Source organism: Stigmatopora argus, chromosome 22 (assembly GCF_051989625.1).
Source record: "Stigmatopora argus isolate UIUO_Sarg chromosome 22, RoL_Sarg_1.0, whole genome shotgun sequence".
Lineage (NCBI taxonomy): Eukaryota > Metazoa > Chordata > Actinopteri > Syngnathiformes > Syngnathidae > Stigmatopora > Stigmatopora argus.
The window spans coordinates 8,329,822-8,349,539 of record NC_135408.1 but is presented as its reverse complement, the minus strand read 5'-3'; the positions used below and the strand labels follow the sequence as shown (position 1 = coordinate 8,349,539).

General features: G+C 41.8%; 1 protein-coding gene across 14 annotated transcripts in view; it reads left to right on the top strand.

Annotated features, from left to right (window-relative positions):
* auts2a (activator of transcription and developmental regulator AUTS2 a) overlaps positions 1-19,718 on the top strand; it is a 152,877-nt gene that overhangs the window by 74,641 nt on the left and 58,518 nt on the right. For all 14 annotated transcript variants that reach the window (XM_077591962.1, XM_077591965.1, XM_077591963.1 and 11 more), the window contains one exon: positions 7,589-7,618. In XM_077591962.1, coding sequence (XP_077448088.1) covers positions 7,589-7,618 — 30 coding nt within the window. The remainder of the gene's footprint in view (positions 1-7,588; positions 7,619-19,718) is intronic.

Sequence of the window (19,718 nt, the reverse complement as noted above, 5' to 3'; positions counted from 1 at the left end):
CCCATCATGGCATATCTATAAAAAAAGGGGGGGGGGCTTTATGGAGCCTCATAATGATACATGGCAAATGTGCAGCACAGGGGTGATTGTTAACAGCGGCAGCTGTACAGATAGCCTTGATGATAGAAAATCAGTGGGACCTCATTTTGCTTTGCCAGTATGAATATTAATGGCTCGTTTCCAACCCTAGGCTAATGATGAGGAAAATTCCCTAATAAAAACTTGATGCGATGGGCAACGACCCGTGGGGTCACTGGAGATATTCAAAGTTAATAGTGTGCCATCAGGTGTGAGGAGTTAAGTGATTAGAGTCACAGAACCTAATCCGGATACACCCCCAACTCCGTCTTTTCCCGGCTGAGTAGAGTGGGGGACGGGGGGTTGTGGGGGTGGGGGGGACTCGATGTTGTGGTTATTCATTGACAGCAGGAAAGCAACCTTTGAGAAAGACAAATAGATGTATAAAGATCGTTTTGTTATAACGTCAGGTAATTGTACTTACTAGACTATTGTATCATTCGGCGGTAGCCGTAACAATGTTCTCTTGATTCTCCAAATGTCCCGCAAATGCTTGCCGTTGGATGAACCGTACCCACGTGAGCATGAGTACTGCAAGCTGGAGCTCTGCGATTGTTAACCTCCGTATTTCACCATTGCCAAACCAGTTTGTCCAGTGATTGATCCATGATTGCGCCTAAAAATGTCCAGACCCAATAGATTTGGGTCCGGACTAAAAGAAAGACAACTCTGTCTTTTTTCCCAACAGTTTTCAGTTTTCAACACAAGCTATAGTCCGACTTTCTTTTGTATTTATGAACACCATGAAGGATGCCAACTCTACGTCTGCCAACACCTGATTCTAGCTGTTTATTTTTACTTTACCTCTTAAAAAAAGATTTATTTTCCCCAGATCATATTAATGGTGCGGGGAAAAAGTATTTTGGGGCAATAGACTTTTTACATCCACTGCATACTGATGTAGTTGTATGGAATTAATAAATTCCAGATTTTAAGACATGGTCTGCCAGCGAGTGGAAAGCAGTATATAATATATTAAAAATGCACTCCAGGGTATTTAAACCAGAGGTCACAGGCTATAAAGTTTAGATTATTTCATGGAAGGCTTCATTTTTCTGCCCTTCTCCCATGTCATCCCTCCCTTAGCTCAAATTCATCAGTGACTGGAATTTCAAGTTTGCAGTCAAATCCCAAATCTTGCGGATAAAGCTTTACATCTGAAAGGAAATTGCATTCAGATGTTGGTCTGCTGCTTTTGGCTGTTGCTGAACATCTGGATCAGACCCGATTAAATTAGTCCAGACAAAAGTCTGGCCCGTCCTGACGAAACGTTTTTGGCCGCTGAGAAGACGTTTTGCCTGATGTGACTACGTAGACGCTCAAGCTGTTTTTCTTTTCCTTTTCATTTGCTTCCAGCTTTTTGTGTCCAATTCTTTTATGAGACAGCTTGACATTCCGCAGATGCTGTGGAAATTACATGTTTAATGTCATTACTGTGGAACCAATCTTATTTTAATGATCTGACCCAGTCACAAATGTCATGTTGCATTTCGTTCAACTATCTGAACTTTTTACATGTTTATTTATAAAAGTGTCTTACATGTCAATTGTTTAATTAGAAAAAATAGATCCGCTGGCTTAGCGTCTGGAAATAGGAATTAGTAGGTCAATTTAAATACAATATATCTTTCAGCTTATTATTTTAGACAAGACACAATTATAATTCAGAGATCGTTTATTTATTGCTTTTTTAATTGCATTATAAATGACTAATCCCTGACCACTAGTTTTCGAATTGGACCAGTACAACAAAAACATGATAACATGACAGTTTAGAATCAAGCTTTCCTAATGTGAATGGACCAAACAGTATACTTTAGATCAGGGGTGTCAAACCGGTCCTCAAAGGGCCGCAGTGGGTGCAGGTTTTCATTCCAACTCAACAAAAGGATACCTTTTGCAAGTGTAATCAGTTAATTAAAGTCAGGTACTACTTATTTTAAAAGACACCTGATTGGTTAAAATGTCGGCACTGGATCGGTTGGAACAAAGACCAGAACCCACTGCGGCCCTCGGCGAAATCGGTTTGAGACGCGTGCTTTAGATAATCAAAGCAGGGTAGCATTGGTTACCATTGACTCTATTGATAGCCACAAGCTTCAAGGTTCATTTAGAAACCATAGTAATCTTTTGCATCTTGAGTATTCACACTCCCTCATGCTTATTCCAAATCTCTACGGGTAACATGATTGCCGATTCATAAAATGGCATTAAGCCAAAGTGGCTTTGCGTTCATGGCTAATGGAAAGCAGACCTATGAAGGGAATGTCCATCTAGCTGAAACATCATCATTGCTCCCTTGATAATAAGTCCAGGACATGATTTGGATTGGTGTGGCCACAATTAGAAAACGATTGGCCATTTTTTGAAATTATTTATGCCGTCTTCCTCTCACCTTCATGAATCATGGATGTACCATTGCCCGTGCCCAGCAGTAGGACAGGCACACTGCCACATCACGCCGTTACGGCAGAGAGGCGCTCTGGGCTCCAAGATGGCAATCAAGGCTTGATTTGCCAACACATTTCCAATGATTAAAATGTAATTAGCACAAGCGAGCACCTCCTCCCCAGCTAATTTCCACACACGCTGTGACAGGCAGGCGGTGGACGGCGAGCGAGCCCCAGCAGCAGATGGAGTAGAATGCTAGAATGCAGCAGGAGGGGGGCCGGGAGGGAGGGTGGGGGGATTTTTGCCTTGTGACTGTTTGTATCCGAAAACCATCAGGATGCGCAGCTATATCTGGAAGGAGCTGTTAGAAGGTGGGAGTGAGAAGCCCTTGACAACACCCCATCAAATTGGCACTGGCTGCCATCCCACTTGCTGTTACTTCAGCTTCCAGGCATGCAACCAATGTGAGCGCCCTGCCTCTTTTTATTAACCCCTTCGGCCATCCTTCAGGACCGCCTGCTTCGCCTAGATTAACAGACACCATCCTGTGAGCAAAGGGATGCTTAAATATGCCCGCTATCAACCAGAATTAATTCTATGGTCATGTTGATGGATAGACAGAAAGTAGCTTCACCTGAGGCCTATTTCACTCATTCTGGCTTAAAGAATATATGTGTGTGTGTGTGTGTATGTATAAATATATTCAGTGGCACCTCGACTTAACGAAATATTCAGGTTCCGAAAAGCCTCGAGTGGGACCATTTTGTCCCAAGAGACGAAAAAATCCGAATTTTGTCGGTACAAGTGCTTTAGAGTAGATTCATGGCATATTTGATTAGTTTAGCAATTATAATTGGACAAGTAAAAATGAAGGAACCATGCCATATTTCCAGAATGTTTCCAGCACAATGTTGATGTCTTTAACGCAGAAGTACATATGATAGTGTTCACCACACACACCACACGACAACGTCATGATTATTTTTGTAATGTTTCTAATTGTGGGTGTAAAATGGAGAAAGGGAAGTTGGGCGGCAGGCAAACCGTGGCCATCAGCGACTGTGTTCGTCTTTTATTGAATTGCCGCAAGTAAAGAGACTTGCCACTTCTTTTTATTGCGTTTGGGCCTGACTGAATCTGGATAGTAATTTGTAGTGAGTGGTACTCCAGATCTATTAAAATGTGCATTAGAATCTCGAACGATTTACCCTGTAGTCATTCAAGCAACAACTTGCATGTTAAGGCCACGCTTTGACCGTTAATCAATGCTTTGAGTTCTGTCACTGTTTTGAATACATTTTAAACATCATATGTTCATCATTTTCGATCAGAGGATTCCTCAGTGGTTAAGATGGGAATTCTGGCCTGGCGTGCCTCTTTTTCTATGTGTGATGTGGTTAAGACTTGCAGTTCAGAAATGTCTTTCAGTCCTGAATCCGAGCAGCTGCGGGTGAGAGTTAAGCTGCGACGTTTATTCTACGGGCTCTAATGTTTCTCTGCTTTTCAAGAACTATTTTTCACATATGGGTTGGATTTAGGACAAGAATAATTCTCTCTGACTCAGAGCAATTTAAGTAAAGGCCTTATGCTCAAACAGAGAGCAGAGAAATTTATAGGAACCAAATGCGAGACCCCAGTGAGAGCGGCGGGGTAATCAGAAGTGGTCCGGATACAGGCCAAGATCAACAGCTCTTAGAGATGAAGTTAATGTTTGACATTCTTGAGTTACTTAAACTAAACACAAGGTTCTTGTTATATAGTAAAATACCGCCATCTGAAAATAATGTGCCTGAGTACAGATCACTTTCTTTTGTCAGCTCCCCTCTCCCTGGAGTCGGACTTGCTTTATTGTACATGACTTTTGCTTTAAGTTAGAAGCATTTACCTAGCTCGGGTTGTCAGAGCGATCTCAATGGCACCACTGTTATGCTTTTACTCATGGCACCAGACAATATTCACTTTGTCAGAAATGTAAATCCTCTGGAATGTCTCCTATTTAGTAGACATGACCTCCCAGTGTTTGAGAGAGAGACCATTTTTCTTTTTACATTTCACTTACATTCTGCAAATTTGAGCATGAGCTCTAAGTCAACATAATTGTCATAAACACTTTGGGGCTCTCATGCTGAAACAAAACCATACTTACACTGTGTGAGTCATTTTGTTCGTTCTGTCTTTCATTCCAATTCCAAGCCACACAATTCTGCCAAGATGTCTTCAACACAATTACCTGTGAGCCCTCGGAGAGATATCAGATATTCATCCCCATACAAATGACACCATTTTGGACCTGAAAATTGGACTTCTGTCAGATACAAGTTGCATGTGGGCAAAGAAATTCCAATTGACCTGCAGCGTGAACGACATCTTGTTCATTAAAGTCGATCTTACCCCAACTTATTACCAAATCCAGTACCAAGTTTTCATCATCAGTATAGTTTGTAGAGATGTCTGAACAACTCTGCCAACTTTGAAAGTAAAAGTAATTGATGAAAAAGTCATATATAAGTCGCACTTGTGTCTAAATTACAGTCCCAGTCTCACAGTTCTAAAAATACGGTAAATTGAGCTGGAGATGTATGAAATAAACTTTCACATCGCACATGTAAGCTTATGTCTCTACTCCCCCAAAAATATCTATTTTATTTTGCAAAGATAACTTATCTGTGATCATAAATGTGAGTGATAGTTTAGGCTTTTCTGTATGCCTATATTTTTTGTATCTCTATACAGTTATTACTTGTGACCATTTTCCTTTTATACCAAAGCGTTTCCTTTTAAAGGATGATTACACTGTGCTTGAATGTCAAGCCTGATTTCAAGCTTTTTTTTTTATTAATGTTATTGTAAAAGGTATTTCATTTTTATTAAGTTTTCCCTTTTAGTCCCTTTTGTTGCTCTGGGAAATTTACATACCGCAATTCTCTGGAAAAGAATGTAATGATAGCAATTTATTTTCCTTTCTCTCCCCCCACTTGCAATGTGAGCGCTTCATTTAGCCGTACCTGCGAATGCGACAGGCGGCGGGATGAGAAGTGAAAGAGAGCGCTTGATTAAATCATCATCAAGTCGCAGCGCAGAAAGTCAATTCTGCCTGCCGTCGAGAATGATATCCCTTTATCTTAAAGTAATGAGCTATGGCACTTTTGCATCGGGTAATACGATGAGTTCCATTAGGATGTTCCATTTGCTTCACAAGCAAGGGCAAGTCATTCCGGCCGGCTTCTCTCGAGGAAATCAAAGCCGTCGGCTGCGCGAGAGGGAAAGCGAAAAAAAAGGAACGTTGCTTCTAACCTGATAGATAAAACGCCCATAATCGTACTTATTTAAAGCTGGAGCACGCCCGCGTTCCAGTTGCCACGCGTGTACCGTTGGAGGAGTCGCTAATGAGTACTCGGTTTGGTGTCACAGGCCTCAATAGATTGAAGTTGTGGGATTTAATACTCTGATATTTTTGCATCCTCATGCCAGGCGGTTGTGTGTGGGAGGCCTCCAGAGACATCCAAAGCGAATATGTCACTTTTATTCCAAATATAAATTACTTGTAAAGAAAAGCAATCACGTTTTTACGAATTTCTGACCTATTTGCACTTGCCTTATTTCTTGAGCAAATACACTTGTGGAAAATCAGACAACCAAAATCAGACTGGTTCTATAGGTCTGTTTGTTGGCCGCTATGTTTTTCTTAAGATTGGATTGGATAACTTTATTCATCCCGTATTCGGGAAATTTCATTGTGGCAGTAGCAAGAGGGTGATTAGACAGAACAACAAAGCAAAAGCGCAAAGTTCAAAGTAAATGGGATCATTGAGAATCACCAAATCAAATCATTAAGACAGAAAAGCAGCAAAAACCCAAAACGAGCAAGCATGGACGGAGCTACCGCCACCGCTAACCCTAACCCCACAACTCAAGAACAAATAAAGGGATTATTATTAAATTTGCAATTTTTTTGTCTATAATCATTTCCTGCAGATGTCTTTGCCAATTATTCAAAACCTTCCTTTATAAATGGAATCTTGACTCACTTTTCTTTCATGGCATCCCGCGGAGAAATATTTTAACTTTAAACCCTTTTGCGGATAGATGTCGGAATGCTGTAGGAAGTGGGAAGAGAACAAGTGAGAGAGAAATAAAGGGCAAGGGAGCGTCTGAAGAGCGTTTGCCCATTGCGTTTATTGCCTCTGCATAATTTATGAGTAGCTGTAGCTGACCATCATGGCAGCGTGCCGCCGGCTGCCCCTGGGGGCACCAGGGACAGGCCTGTAAATTGGATGCTATGCTCCTGCTGAGCTCGCATGGCCCCTTTTTAGCATCCTGCTTGAGAAACATACCCGCCACATGGCCGGCCTTCTACCTTTGAGCTCTGGAGGGTCCAGATCAGCAAAAAAAAATAGATTAAAGCCAAAAAAAGGGGAAAGAGAGCCAAGACAGAAGTGCCGTCTGTCGCTCGTTCCCTGAGCTGTCAATCTTTTCATGCTCATCTCCCTCCCCCTCCCCTCTCCCCCTCACATAAATATACGATGCCTATATTCCCCCCCAGTGCCTTCTTCATTACTGACTTCAGTGCTTCTCTGCACCTCAGCCATATGCACAACTTGGAGGCTGCCAGTCACCCAGCATGACACTAATTAGTTGATAAAGAATTAAGTGGACCTTGAAATTGAAATTTGAAGAGGGGGAAAAAAATGAAATCTAACCACTTTTTATCCTTGACAAGATTGTCTTCCCTTTTTTCATTCCCAGCCTCAAGTAAAAACACGCTATATGGAATAACATTTGTGGTTGTTTTTATCGCAACTGTGACGTCAAAAGAAAATCACTACCGAGATTGCTCTTTATCAGATTAAACTTTGTTTTATGTTTTTAACATATTTATGTAAAACAGTTTCCTATACTGTACAGGCACCGTTTAAGAGACTAGCTCCAGCTTGTGGTAAAGCTGAGAAATACAACAGAATATAGGCTCTATTTAAGATTGTTTTGCGGACCATATTCACTGAAATATTGCTGCATGCCAATGAAAACTGGTACAATGTGATTGGAAAGATTAGATTGGAAGAAAAATGTCATGCCAGTGTGTCATAAGACATCTAATTTGTTTTTCTTTCTCTTACAGTGTGACACGGAGAGCGACCAGGAAGACAAGGTAAGCCCCCTAACATTTCCACACCATTTGGGGGGTGTCCAAATCACTTTGGAATAAGATTCATTGTTCATCATTTAGGCTTGACAGTTGCTGTAATTAGAATGAAACACGCTATTAATAGATATTACCACTCTTTAATTAGTTCCACATTCATTAGAGATTTTCTTAATGACATGCACAATTTAAATTAGACTTGTCTGGGTTTAAAGGATTTATCCTCAAATCAAACTGAGGGTTTTCCTTATGCACAAAGCCATTACGAAACAATGTCTGGTATTAGCTAGATTGCTTCTTTATGTATGAACCGTTCTCGTGGTCTTTTTTACTTAAAACACGCACACACAAGAGTCCATTTTTATGTAAATTGTCCATTTAATAGGCAATGATGTCGTGTTTAGGGAAGAAAATGGCAGTACTTGAACTTTAAAGTCAAGAAATTTCATTCCAATGTTGAAGTTTGGTAGAAATTCTCAAGAACAACTGAACGCTAAGTGCTCTCTACGGCTAAAAAAGCAGCGATTTCGTTTCACCGGAACCTCCAAGTATCTCTTGTTTCAGCATATCTTACTTTAAAAGGAAGCGATATGATCCCTTGACTTTTAACTAGCATAATAGATCCACTCTGATGGTTTAGTAATGCCTTCTGCCTGTCCTGCTTAGACAGAGCAGCAAATTGAGTCATTACTCAGTGTTGTCCAATTCAATCGGTCCTGTCTCTCTCGTTTCCTTTTTGTTCCTGAACGCAAGAGAGAGCACAGTGCCCTGGAATCCCGCCCTTGACTGTATTAATTCACTTGGGCGTACCTTCCTGCTTCTGAAGAACAGCTTGGACTGCACCTTGCTGTCATTGATTAATTGTGTGCTCAAGTAATAGAGGAGCGAATTAGTAAATAGGCGACCCCGGCGACAGACTCATGTGTTCGCCCTTGTCGTTAGGGAGTAGTCATTTAAGCGCGTCGCTTTTAGTCCTCGGGAGTTGACATCACCTCTGTCACTATCTGCTCCCGCCAGGCCGCTTCCACTGTTGTGATTTGCTTTCCGCGGATCACGCGATCGAATTTGCAACGCCCCAGTCGAGAAGGGGGTACTGAAAATAGTGAGATGGTTTCAAGGGGTCAAATGGATTCCAGTGGCGACAAACGTGGCTTATTTTGGTTCCCTTGAAAAAAAAGGAAATGGAAAAATGTGTCCCCTAGAGAAATCATATTCGGCGTATGTCGACTGGAGGTGCCAGGCTCTGATAAGACGCCGTTTGGATCTCGGAAATGTGCGCCGTGTGTGGTGTTGTGTGTCAGAGCCTTTGCTCCAACGACGCAACACAAATATTGCTTGGGGCCCCGATACGGCAGTAAAATTCTGTCATCGGTATTGCTGATGCAAGTATTTACTCTTTGAGGACTCATGTCCAAATGTCATAAAAATATAGACGAAAGAGCGTCTATAGCTGAGTCAGTAATGAGTGCCTAAAAATAGTACAGGAAGAACAATATTCCTAACACAAAGACGAGCAACATCTCCGATGTATAAAAATAAACATTCCATTTCAATCATTGACTTAAGTGTCATCGATTAGCAACTCTTTGACATCCTAATATTTTAAACAGCACTTTGGTCGAGACTCTTTTATGCTCAAGTGATTTCTTGAGACGACTACCTGAATACTTGAGTTCGAATATGCACTAAATCCGATTATCAGTCATATTTTCAGCAGTCAGGCTTGATCACAGCAGCGCTTTTTAAAATGATTTATTCACGAGTAATGTTTACCTAATGAGCCAGCATTGGCAAACTCTCCATTTGGAATAGTTTTTCTTTATTTGGAGTGAAATCTATGGCCATGCGTGTAGTCCTTTGGGGGCAGGGAAGTAAGCGGGCGCTTTGGAGCAGTCCAAACCTGTTTGTCTTTGACATGAAATAAAATTTGCTATTTATCTTCCTTTATTGTTTTGCTGTGTTTGCCCTCTGGTAATTCTCAGTGAAGAGTTGTGTTTCTCAATGACTTGGCGGCAGTGTACATAAAATGGGTTTACAATCCAGCCCAAGCGTGCCTCCCTCCCTGCCTGCACTGCAGTGGGAAGGAAGAGTAATAAAAAGGAAAGAGCAACTTGTCAGCGTTAAAAGATTATGTGTTTTGCCCCCTCCAAAGGAGGAGAGTAGTGTTTACAGGCTTGAGTGGGTGCTCACTAGGTTGAGGCTGAGGCTGATTGCACTAGAGTATCCTGTCAGCCAGTGATTTGTCATGTACTTTATCATCCTTGTCACTCTGCCGAGCGTTGTCATAGGTAACGTAAAGGGCCCCTCCTCTTCCTCCTCCTCCCCTGGTGCTTTGTACTCAGTCAGTGCAGGAAATTTGTATTTACTTTGGGGGAGTGTAATTTGTTCCTCATGGATAATGTGACCCTTAGCGGAGCCGGATCACGGGTTAGTTGAAGTGATATTTTCCGGTAATGGTGGTCGTACATCACGGCTGTCAGCCCGGGTTAGGAGGCGAGCACATTATAGCTCCATTTGAACACTGCAGGCATCTGGGATTATTTTCCATAACCAAGTATGACATGACCGCTCTGCGGAGTGCATTAAATTTTTACTAGCTTTTTTCCCTCCCCCTGCAACTTCTGTGGCTTTACCCTCGCTCTGGGTCTCAAAGCTGCCACAGTGATGGATACCCGCACCAGTCCCAGTAGCCCTGTCCAAGGTTAGCGAGTGTCACAGACCTACACGGCTCCCCTCCATCCAATAAATGGCAAATCCTTGCTCCCGTGGCTCTCCGCCGTTGCAAATAAACAGGAAATGAGTCACCATTTTGAATACGGATGAACCAAAGACATGTGTGCCATGTCATCCGACCCTTTTGACAATTTGCCAAGTTGTAGTTGCTTTGAAGGCAAATCGGAAGTCGTTAGTCGAGCTCGTTCTGTCGCGTTGTCTTAAAATGTTCCTCGAGAGACTGTATAATAGCTGTAATCAAGAACTGTATCATTGACAGGTGTCTTTTCGGTTCGTACCAGCACAGCTAAAGTGGGACATGAAAATGGGCCGTTTTATAAGGGGTCTTCCGGGTTTATTTTTGAAAATATTGTTTAAAAGCCTTCATTCTCGGTAACTTAGTGGTGTGCGTTTTGAATGTGGATTGGTTAAAATGTAATGGAGAGGACGTAACATGGCCTCCAATTCTTGAACGACCTTGCTAATGACCCAACCATCTTTGTAAAACGTCGACATTTAGCAGCATAGTATTTAGATGAAAAAATCAGGAGACCACAGAAGACAAGTTTATTGATATCCCTCAATGTTATAGTAATAAGTAACCCATCCATAAACCAACATTTTGTGAAACAGTTTGAGTTGTCCAAATAACTACTGCACAGTAAAGACTGAAGTGAAAAACCTTAGTGCTTATACTCTCACTTTTAAAATTTCAAATTATCAAAACCAGGACCAACATAGGACTAGCAACTTGACAATGCTAATTTTGAGACGTATTACACATTTAATTCCATTAGTTTTACACCTGCCTCTCACATCCAACTCATCCGTCGTTTACAATCGGCAATAAAATTTGTCTAATGCCAGCGATTGGCAAAACTAAAAATAGTCCTTGATATTGAATGGAGGGCAGGGGGGATTGTCGCCATTTCAAAAGCAATAATCCAATTTGTGCAAACTAAGAACGCAGAGTGAAAAATAATTGAATTGGCAAGAAAAAACACAAATATATTGTTTGACTAATATGCTCATTCTATTGAAAATAAATGCAATCTCCATCTTTCCTGACCTGAAAAAGAAAAATGTCTTAGGTAAAATATCGCCATCAATCAAACCTTTTTCATGTGACTGCCCACGTGAAGCAATGCTGTAGCATAGAGTGTAAGCTTTATTATGAATTGTATTACTTTTTTTTAAAGTAAGTAAGTAAAGTCATGCCTATGTTAAATCAGTGGTACCTTGACTTGTGAGTTTTGCTGTCATTGTGGCCAAGTTCGTACTCGTGTATTAATAATAATAATAATTCATTTTGACTGAGAGCTTGTGAAAATCCACTCCCGATTCATGTTGTAGTTTGTACCTCAATTTCCGATTACAATGACTATTTTCCATGGTGAATCGATCAATTGAAAACGACTGTAAAATGGTATTGAATTTTAGAACCAAAACGTATTCGAATAAGTGCGCTTCATGAAGCTATCCCCAGGTTTGTGTCAACTCCTCAGGTGTCTGCGCTCATCTCTATTTATGAAGCAGCGTTTCCAGTTACTGGTCTTCAATAATGTATGGCGTCAGACGTCAGGTTCAAATTGAGGGGGAAAAACACTTGTTGTTATTCAGCGAGCCCTTTAGGGTGCCTAAGACTTTTCACTCATGCACTCCGTCTTCATCGCTCAGTGTCTTTCTGCCAACTTTCCCAGACACATCAAGGTTAAAGCATCTCACTCTGTCCGGCCAATGTCAGTCAAGGCCTGGCTCACCTACACGTTAACTCCTCCTGGCCACTGAACAGTTGACTCTCACAGACCTCTGCCTCTTTAATGCTTCTTGGTCAAGACGATGCTTTCTGCAGGCGACTTTTCGTGCTCTGTCTTGCTCTCCTCTCAGGGAGTCTCAGCTCGCCCACACATAACCACTTTATCTCTATAGCAAAGTGTTCTTCCATCTGCCGTGTTGGGTTCCAGATGGAATTAGTACGTTCAACGTGAATGATACTTTATGCGCTATAGCAAGGATGTCCAAATTTTGGTCCCATTAAAAGGTGGCAATTGGCAATGAGTAGTTCTTATGAAAAGCATCTTTTCATAAAACGCCTTCCGGCTGTCACCATGCCAAGCGGACCTAAATAAGCTAAATCCAGGCGAGATCGAATAGACAGACAATGATATATATCCCAGCATGCATGGCGGCAACCACAAACAATTCTAATGACATGAGGGGCTTTGAGGAGGGTCTGTAGACCAGTGTTCCCCACCCCATCAAACATCATTCCCTTTGCAAGTGCCACCAGCACACCGCTTGTTAGAGGCAGTGTAATTAGGTGGCTGAGCTTGTTGCAAGTAGCCCAGGTCACAGAGGCATGTCCAACCCCTATCCTGATTGCTCCTCTGGGAATTATTGACAAAACACAAGGAGCATTGCACGTTGGGCCCTAATTATGTGTACAAGACATAGACGGCCCCGGGGAAATTAAATGAAATTCCCCAGCTTGATGGCTCCTTTCTACTCAAGGGATCCATTCGCTTTCTTATTAAGACCAGCCATTGTCTGGCTTTATGAGGCCGATGTGCAGAGCCAGGCACCGGCTAAATGCTTTTAACTTTCATCGTCTTGATACATCAATGACTCATGATGAGGATATTTTAAAGTGATCGCGAGCGAGGCTACAAATGCCATAAAACACCACTGTTTTTTTATAACAACTGTAAATAGAGGTCGCCCAAGTGATCTGCCGAGGGGCTGTGTTTGGGCTACGTAATCAGTACGCTGTCACTCGAATTGGGTATGTCCCACCTAATTCCCAGGGCCACGATGCCTCGCAGGAATTGATAGTCTTCTCGTACAAATGAGGTGATAAGAGGGTTCGCCCAGATTGCATGAGGCCTAAGTGGAATTGAGGAAACTTATAGAGATGAATGAATTCATAAAGCCGCCTGGCACGTATTTAAACGTCAACGCAATAAGGAATCAATCAATCTGCGCCCTATTTTCCTTACAAATTAACACCAATGAGGGTTGTCTCTGACCATGTTGTATATCATTTTGTCAATAAAGCTAGTAAATGGGCAATTCAATAGTTCGGCGTGACAAACTACCATCATTCCAACCTTTAGTTGTTCTTTGTAGACTAGAACTCCAAGCATTGAACACTGTTAATTCTGTTTCATGCAGAAACCAATACCGATAGTGAAACAATTTAACGTTCCTGCCGAAAATAGAAAGTTACCTACTCTACTGTCACCACGTTACATCTCACACAGAGAGACAAACTTCAGTTAGACATCCCATCGTAAAATTAGACATCCCATCGTAAAATCTAAAGATGCCTTAATACCCCTGTGGTCAATTAAAACGACTGATCAAATGTTAATATCAGCCAATCACCTCCCCCAATTTTGCTTTGTGGCCTACAGGCAGCCAGCTCACTTGTGCCATTTGAGAATAATTGTCAGTAGACGCAGATAATTTGGCCGCCATACTGCCAAGACAGACAGGGTGTGTTTTGAATGGCAACTAGAGGTGAGTCACGCTGGCACTAGTGGCCATGATATTTCTGCTTGGCAATGCAACGCAGCGAAGGGAAGGAGACGACGGCAGAATGTCAGCACGCAAGCTAATGTGCAGATGGCATTTGCTGATAGCTGGCAAGTGTCAGACTTGACTTGGGTGATTTAACAACTGCAGTTTTCAGCCCACACTCCCGTTTTATAATCCATCAACAATACTCTCGACCATCTACCATTTTCTATCACCACCTAAAAGAAGCACACGCGATATATTGCACTTGTGCTTTATAGTTATTTAAAAAAAACACCAATTTTCGAAATGTATCTAGGTCTTTTCATACATTGAAATCTTTATGCTTATACATGTATAGGGAGATGCTTTTGTAGAAGAACTGTAATGGATAGGCTTAAGCGACCAAATGTGTAGGCATACAGTTCAAAATAGCAACGCAAAGAAGTGCCCTTTGGGTCGCGAGATAGCTCATTACCTATGAGCAACCTTCCATCTGCACTCATGGCTACTCTGGGAGTCATTATGATTATGATGGAAATCTCACAAGCCATTACTGGGAGACAGCACAGGGCTCACTGCAGACAGACTAATGGACTCATTTGTAATTGGGCGAAGGGGAAATGACTATGAGCTCGTAACGGAGGCACAAAACTAAGCTATGATAAATAAAACAGTTAGTTTACTTGATTATATACAAATACTGTCCACCTTAACTCACATTAGACAGTATCTAAATTTCATAGGACCATTCAAGCAGCATGGAGTCTTTGGAAGCGTTCTCATAAAAAGTTGCAAAGTCATTTGAATTTAAGTGTATTGTTATATGCCTCACAGTGTTTATAATGGCACTGCAGAGTGGTTTTTTTCTCCTCACATCCGTTTTACTTGATCAGGAAGGCAAAATCTTCTTTTTAAAAATGGGCGACTACATGTAGCGCCGACGACACGTGTACACCAGAATTGATGTGTGTGTTTGTGCCTGTTGGGGTCTAATGCAATTGCTCTGACCTAGCTGATTTATTGATTCATTTGTGTGCATGCTTAGGGACCTGGTCTGCATTATTCATGTACACCCAAGGTAGGGCAGGGAACATAAGGTGGTTAGCCTGTGCACAGGTTAGGTCACATTATTTTATATTGCGAAGAATGAGGCTTTTCAGACCAATGTTTAGAATTAGGCAGAAAAAAAAATCCAAATCACCTCTGCTAGCAGAACAGGTGGAGCCTCTTATTATTATTCAATTAGGTCTCTTAATGGTAAACATTGCACAGCTTTTTCATCCTAACAAGAGAAAGATAATTGGTAACCAAATACCCGGTGACATTCTGCTGCCTTAGTTCCATTATTTATTTGTCACACGCCACCTGGCATAAATGTGATGCGACTGCAGTGAGCCATGTTTTACATGTATGTGATTCGTATTCATCTCTGTTGTGATGAAGCTCTGGCAGGAATGATGTGACAATCATTGGATATTTTTCTTGTGTGCCATTGCTGCAGGCAAGCCTTAATATTATCTACGATATGTAATATATTGAAGTATCGTGAACCCTGCAACAATGCAATCGTTTCTAGGCTTGTACGATAGCAAAGGTCTGCCTCCTGACCTGGTCCTCGATGGAATTGCTCCAAGACCTTGTGCTATTTTACCATGTCATATCAAATTGTATCGCTTTGTTTGTGTATATTGTCTCAAATCGTCTTGCTCCCGAACTGAAACAACTCTTCATGCAGTCGTCATGATGATGATCTGTTACTGCAACATTAAAAACAGTAGCATATGGGGGGTCCATGCTGTGCTAATTAACCTACAATATATCCTTTGATCACCATAGTCTGACACAACACACCCCACCTTAAAGAGGGATGAGAAGCAATAGCATTCTCTGCGAGGATGATCCGTCTCATTCTGTGCATTTTCCTCACCTCTCTCTGGGGAGCCTGCCATCATGCATAAAGAAAGACAAGGGGAAAGGCAGCAGCATGTGTCTGCCTCTGTGGATGTGGCGCTGACAGGCCGGGCTTATCGTCTCTTCAGCTCTTTGCTACAAGCTTGATTACCGCTGACAGCTCAGACTGCTGATAAAAGCGGGAACATTAAAGAAAACAGAAGAGCCGTACAGACGACGCATCAGTGTTTCTTCTCATCAAGACTCCATCTGGCCTCCGCTTCTCACCGCCTCCACCAACACTCCAGCAGCTCCTTCTATTCCTCATCTACCGAGAACCCCGCGTCGGGGTGTCAGAGCTGTCGAGTGTAGGAAGTGACATCACAAGATTTTGCGAACAGTCTCCAGGCTCATCATGTCAGCGCCAGCCTGTCTTATGTCAGGCTTCCCCTAGGAAGGCTGTGATCTCGTCTCCGTGCGAGCCCATTCCGAGTTCTCGCTGAGGACGGGCGGGAGGCAAAATTAACAGAATGTTTTTCCATCTTGTTAACTGACAGCATCGTTTGTTCGAAAGGCTGTCTGAGGAAGAACGAGCGCGTGTCGAGCGCGAGGGGCTTATGTTGGCAGTGAAAAAAAATTGGCAAGACAACTGCGGTAGTTTTTGGACTCCAAAAAAGATGTCAGAGCTATCCAATTGCTACTGCGGGGGGTTCCAAAAAGCATCTGAGGTGTGATTGGAGTTGCATGGAAGAGTGTCCAATTAAAAAGCTGTGAAAAATCAATGAGAACTGTAAAAAAAAAAAAAAAAAGGAATATAATGAAAAAGTAATTGCGTGGTGGTTGTTGTTGTGAATCTCCATCCAGGCGCCGTTATCCCTGTATTGCTTGGACATCTTTTTCTATAATATATTTTCTTTCCCATCGCTTGTCTATTGATGTGTTTGCACACAGAGCCTCTTACACAATGAACTTTTGTGTCTTGCTCTTGTTGTGTAAGGTGTCAATGGTTTTCTTTTGAACCACTTTCACGTTAGCAATCTGCGGTTGCATAGCTTGCAAAATTAGAAGTGGAGACCATTTAAAGGCATTTGCAAGTGTTTTGTGTTGATGAGCAGACAAGGATGTCATTGATATTGACCTTTTCCACAATATTTACTCTTTCTGAGATACTCAATTTGGGCGTTTCATTCCTTCAGTCAAGATCATCAATATTCTAGTTTTTTTCTTATCTGTATAGCATCTTTGAAGATGAAAGTTGAGGAAATTTGCACCAATTTCTTCTGGGACTGTTGCCAATATTGAGGCACTTATTCTGTAGTCATGGAAAATCTGCTGCATCTCGCGGCTAAGTCTCCATCTCGGAGTTCTGGCTGGCTGTCAGCTCATTTGGAGGGAGATGGTGGCTGCCTCGGCGAAGAATGCTTTTGATTCCCTTTTTATTTATTTGAACTGATCTGCTGTGATTAAGAGCTCCGTGTCTCATTATTCTCTTTTAGAGAGGAGCAGGCATTGGCTTTTGCCAAAATATTTGAATGATTAGGGCCAAAGCACGGGCCGTGCCAAATCGTCGGGCAGCATTCACTCTGCTTATTAGATTCACTTAAATGCTGTTGTAAATCATTGCATGCTGCCAAGCCTGGGTTTGAACATGATAAGCTTCTGCTGCCAAAGCCAGAGCATGCTGGCGAGCGACAACTCTGCTGCTGTTTGTTTTAGCTCGGCCTACTAATACAGCGAATTGCTTGTTTGACCAGGTTGGATTCATTTCCTGGCCGAAAAAAACAAACAAAAAACCTTAATCAAGCATCTGTGAGATGCAGTTAAGGAGCAGCTGGGAAGTCTCCCCACCACCGGACTGTACATTTGTCCCCCGCAAGAATCAATCATTTCACAAGGAAGTCTTGCAAACGCTCTTTGATATAGCAAAGCCATTATTTAGTCAATGTAGTCCTATCCTTTGAGAATAATTGAAATGTTCATTGTGAATGTGACAGATTGCATAATTGGGGCTTCAGACTTAATAAGCACTAACAGTGATATTCAACCTTTGTGTTTTTCTCAGTTCTGCCTACTCTGGGATTGCAGAGTGAGCACAAAAAAAAAGAAAAACAGGCCTCTTGCTGAGTACTTCAGAACTAACTGAGGAAAATGTGCACTTTTCCTTTCAAAAGCAATGCCAGTCGCTCAATCAGTCCTTCAATTTGGCACATTGTCAAATCGTAAATGGAACAAATCAGAGTGTATTGTTCCTCAGGGGCCATAATAACCATAAGCCCTTTTTCTCTCCTTATGCTTTGTTGGCGACAAACGTTACTCCATCCGTATCTTATTCAAACCAACTATAATCTGTTGGAAGAACTTTCAAACTCAAAGACGTCCAGTGAAGAATGTGTTGATTTGTTGGCTTGATTTGGGTCTGTCTTGCTTTTTAATTATACCAAAACTTTCCGAAAAGCCGTAGAGTTGACTACAGTTTTTCTTTGGACCAGCAAATTGTAAGATGACATTTTCAGTTTACTTCAGCCTTGTGTATTTAGATAAGAATTGTGCCAACACAAGCCAAACTATCACGCATCGGTATAATGGAATTCTTGTGTATTGGTAAATTTGGGAAAATTCCAAAAGGAAATGGACAGTCTGAACCGAACCGAACTGCCGTTTTATGGAAACAAGGCTCCTGACTCAAAGGAATGTGTGAAGTTGTAGTGCTGTGAACAATATAAAGCAACAGTCCTGACTGATGACAGAAAGATGGGCACTAGGCACAATACCCTGGAAATCAATTCCCAAGAAAATCCCAGTAAATCACAGGGACACAGAGGGATGGGTGGAGGGTAATGGGGATAAAAGGAAACTGTGCTTGTGCAAAAGCAGTGCTATCACTGGGGAATAAATGAAGCTTTAGTCTTTCCATCATAAAGCCGGAAGGTAATATTTCTTAAGGAAGCCGCTGTTGGGCTAAAATGTTGCGGCCTGTTGCTTTGAAGCCACTCCCATTGCTTGATGGCTCCTTTATTAAAGGAAGATGGGATTCAGGACTGTACTCTTAAATGGATTGATATCCCCCTTAAGGGGATTCATCATTCCAGATGTGACTCTAATTAAGTTGTTGGGTTGGATGGGGGTGTTCGAAACAACTTGAGATAATGTCATTGATCAAGGGAAGCGCCGTCGGCATGACTAACTCACATGTTAGAGTGAGTACACGCCTGATTAGTTACACTAGACACATACTGGGATATAATTGCAGGTGCCATGATAAAGAATTACATAGTAAATAGTAGGATGTTCACAGTTTATTTGTCCTAAGAACAAATTCCCTACGACTCATCACTAGCATTACTTTTGCATTCACCCTGTCGTGTTACACCCTTTATTGACCTATCTTCCCCCTTTTTTTGCATGCTGGTAAGCTAATGTAAAACCCTGCTGGTTTCAGCAATAACAAAAACACCTTTTTTTATACTCCCGACCATTCATTTGCAAGAAGCCTGACCGTATGTGACAGAATGTGCTATCTGCAACCCCCAGCTGGAGCCCCCTTCTTACACCTGCCACATTACTGTCAATTTAACCCCTCTCCCGCCTACAGTAGTAAATCAGAGCACACCGATAAGGCTGCTACTGACTGAGGAAGAATGACAGGAAGCGAGAACAATTTATTGTTTATAAAGCTTTGTATTTTTATAATATAAATGTTCTTTCTTAATGGTAGCTATTGTTGAGGCCATGGACGGTATGTTCTTGAAGGAAGACAATAAAATGTGGAGGATAATATAGAACAGAACTTAGAATGACATTTTTCACCAGAGAGCATCAAATCTGAAAAGCATAACACATCACGTTTTTGATACAGTATTTGCAAAGTCTTGTTTTTCAGTTTGCTGCTTCTTGTATAATTAATGTGCAGATGAAATGTCCAAATAGTCTTTGTTTTCTACCTGTCACTTGTTTAGCTTTTTCTGTTCGTGTCACACATACGAAA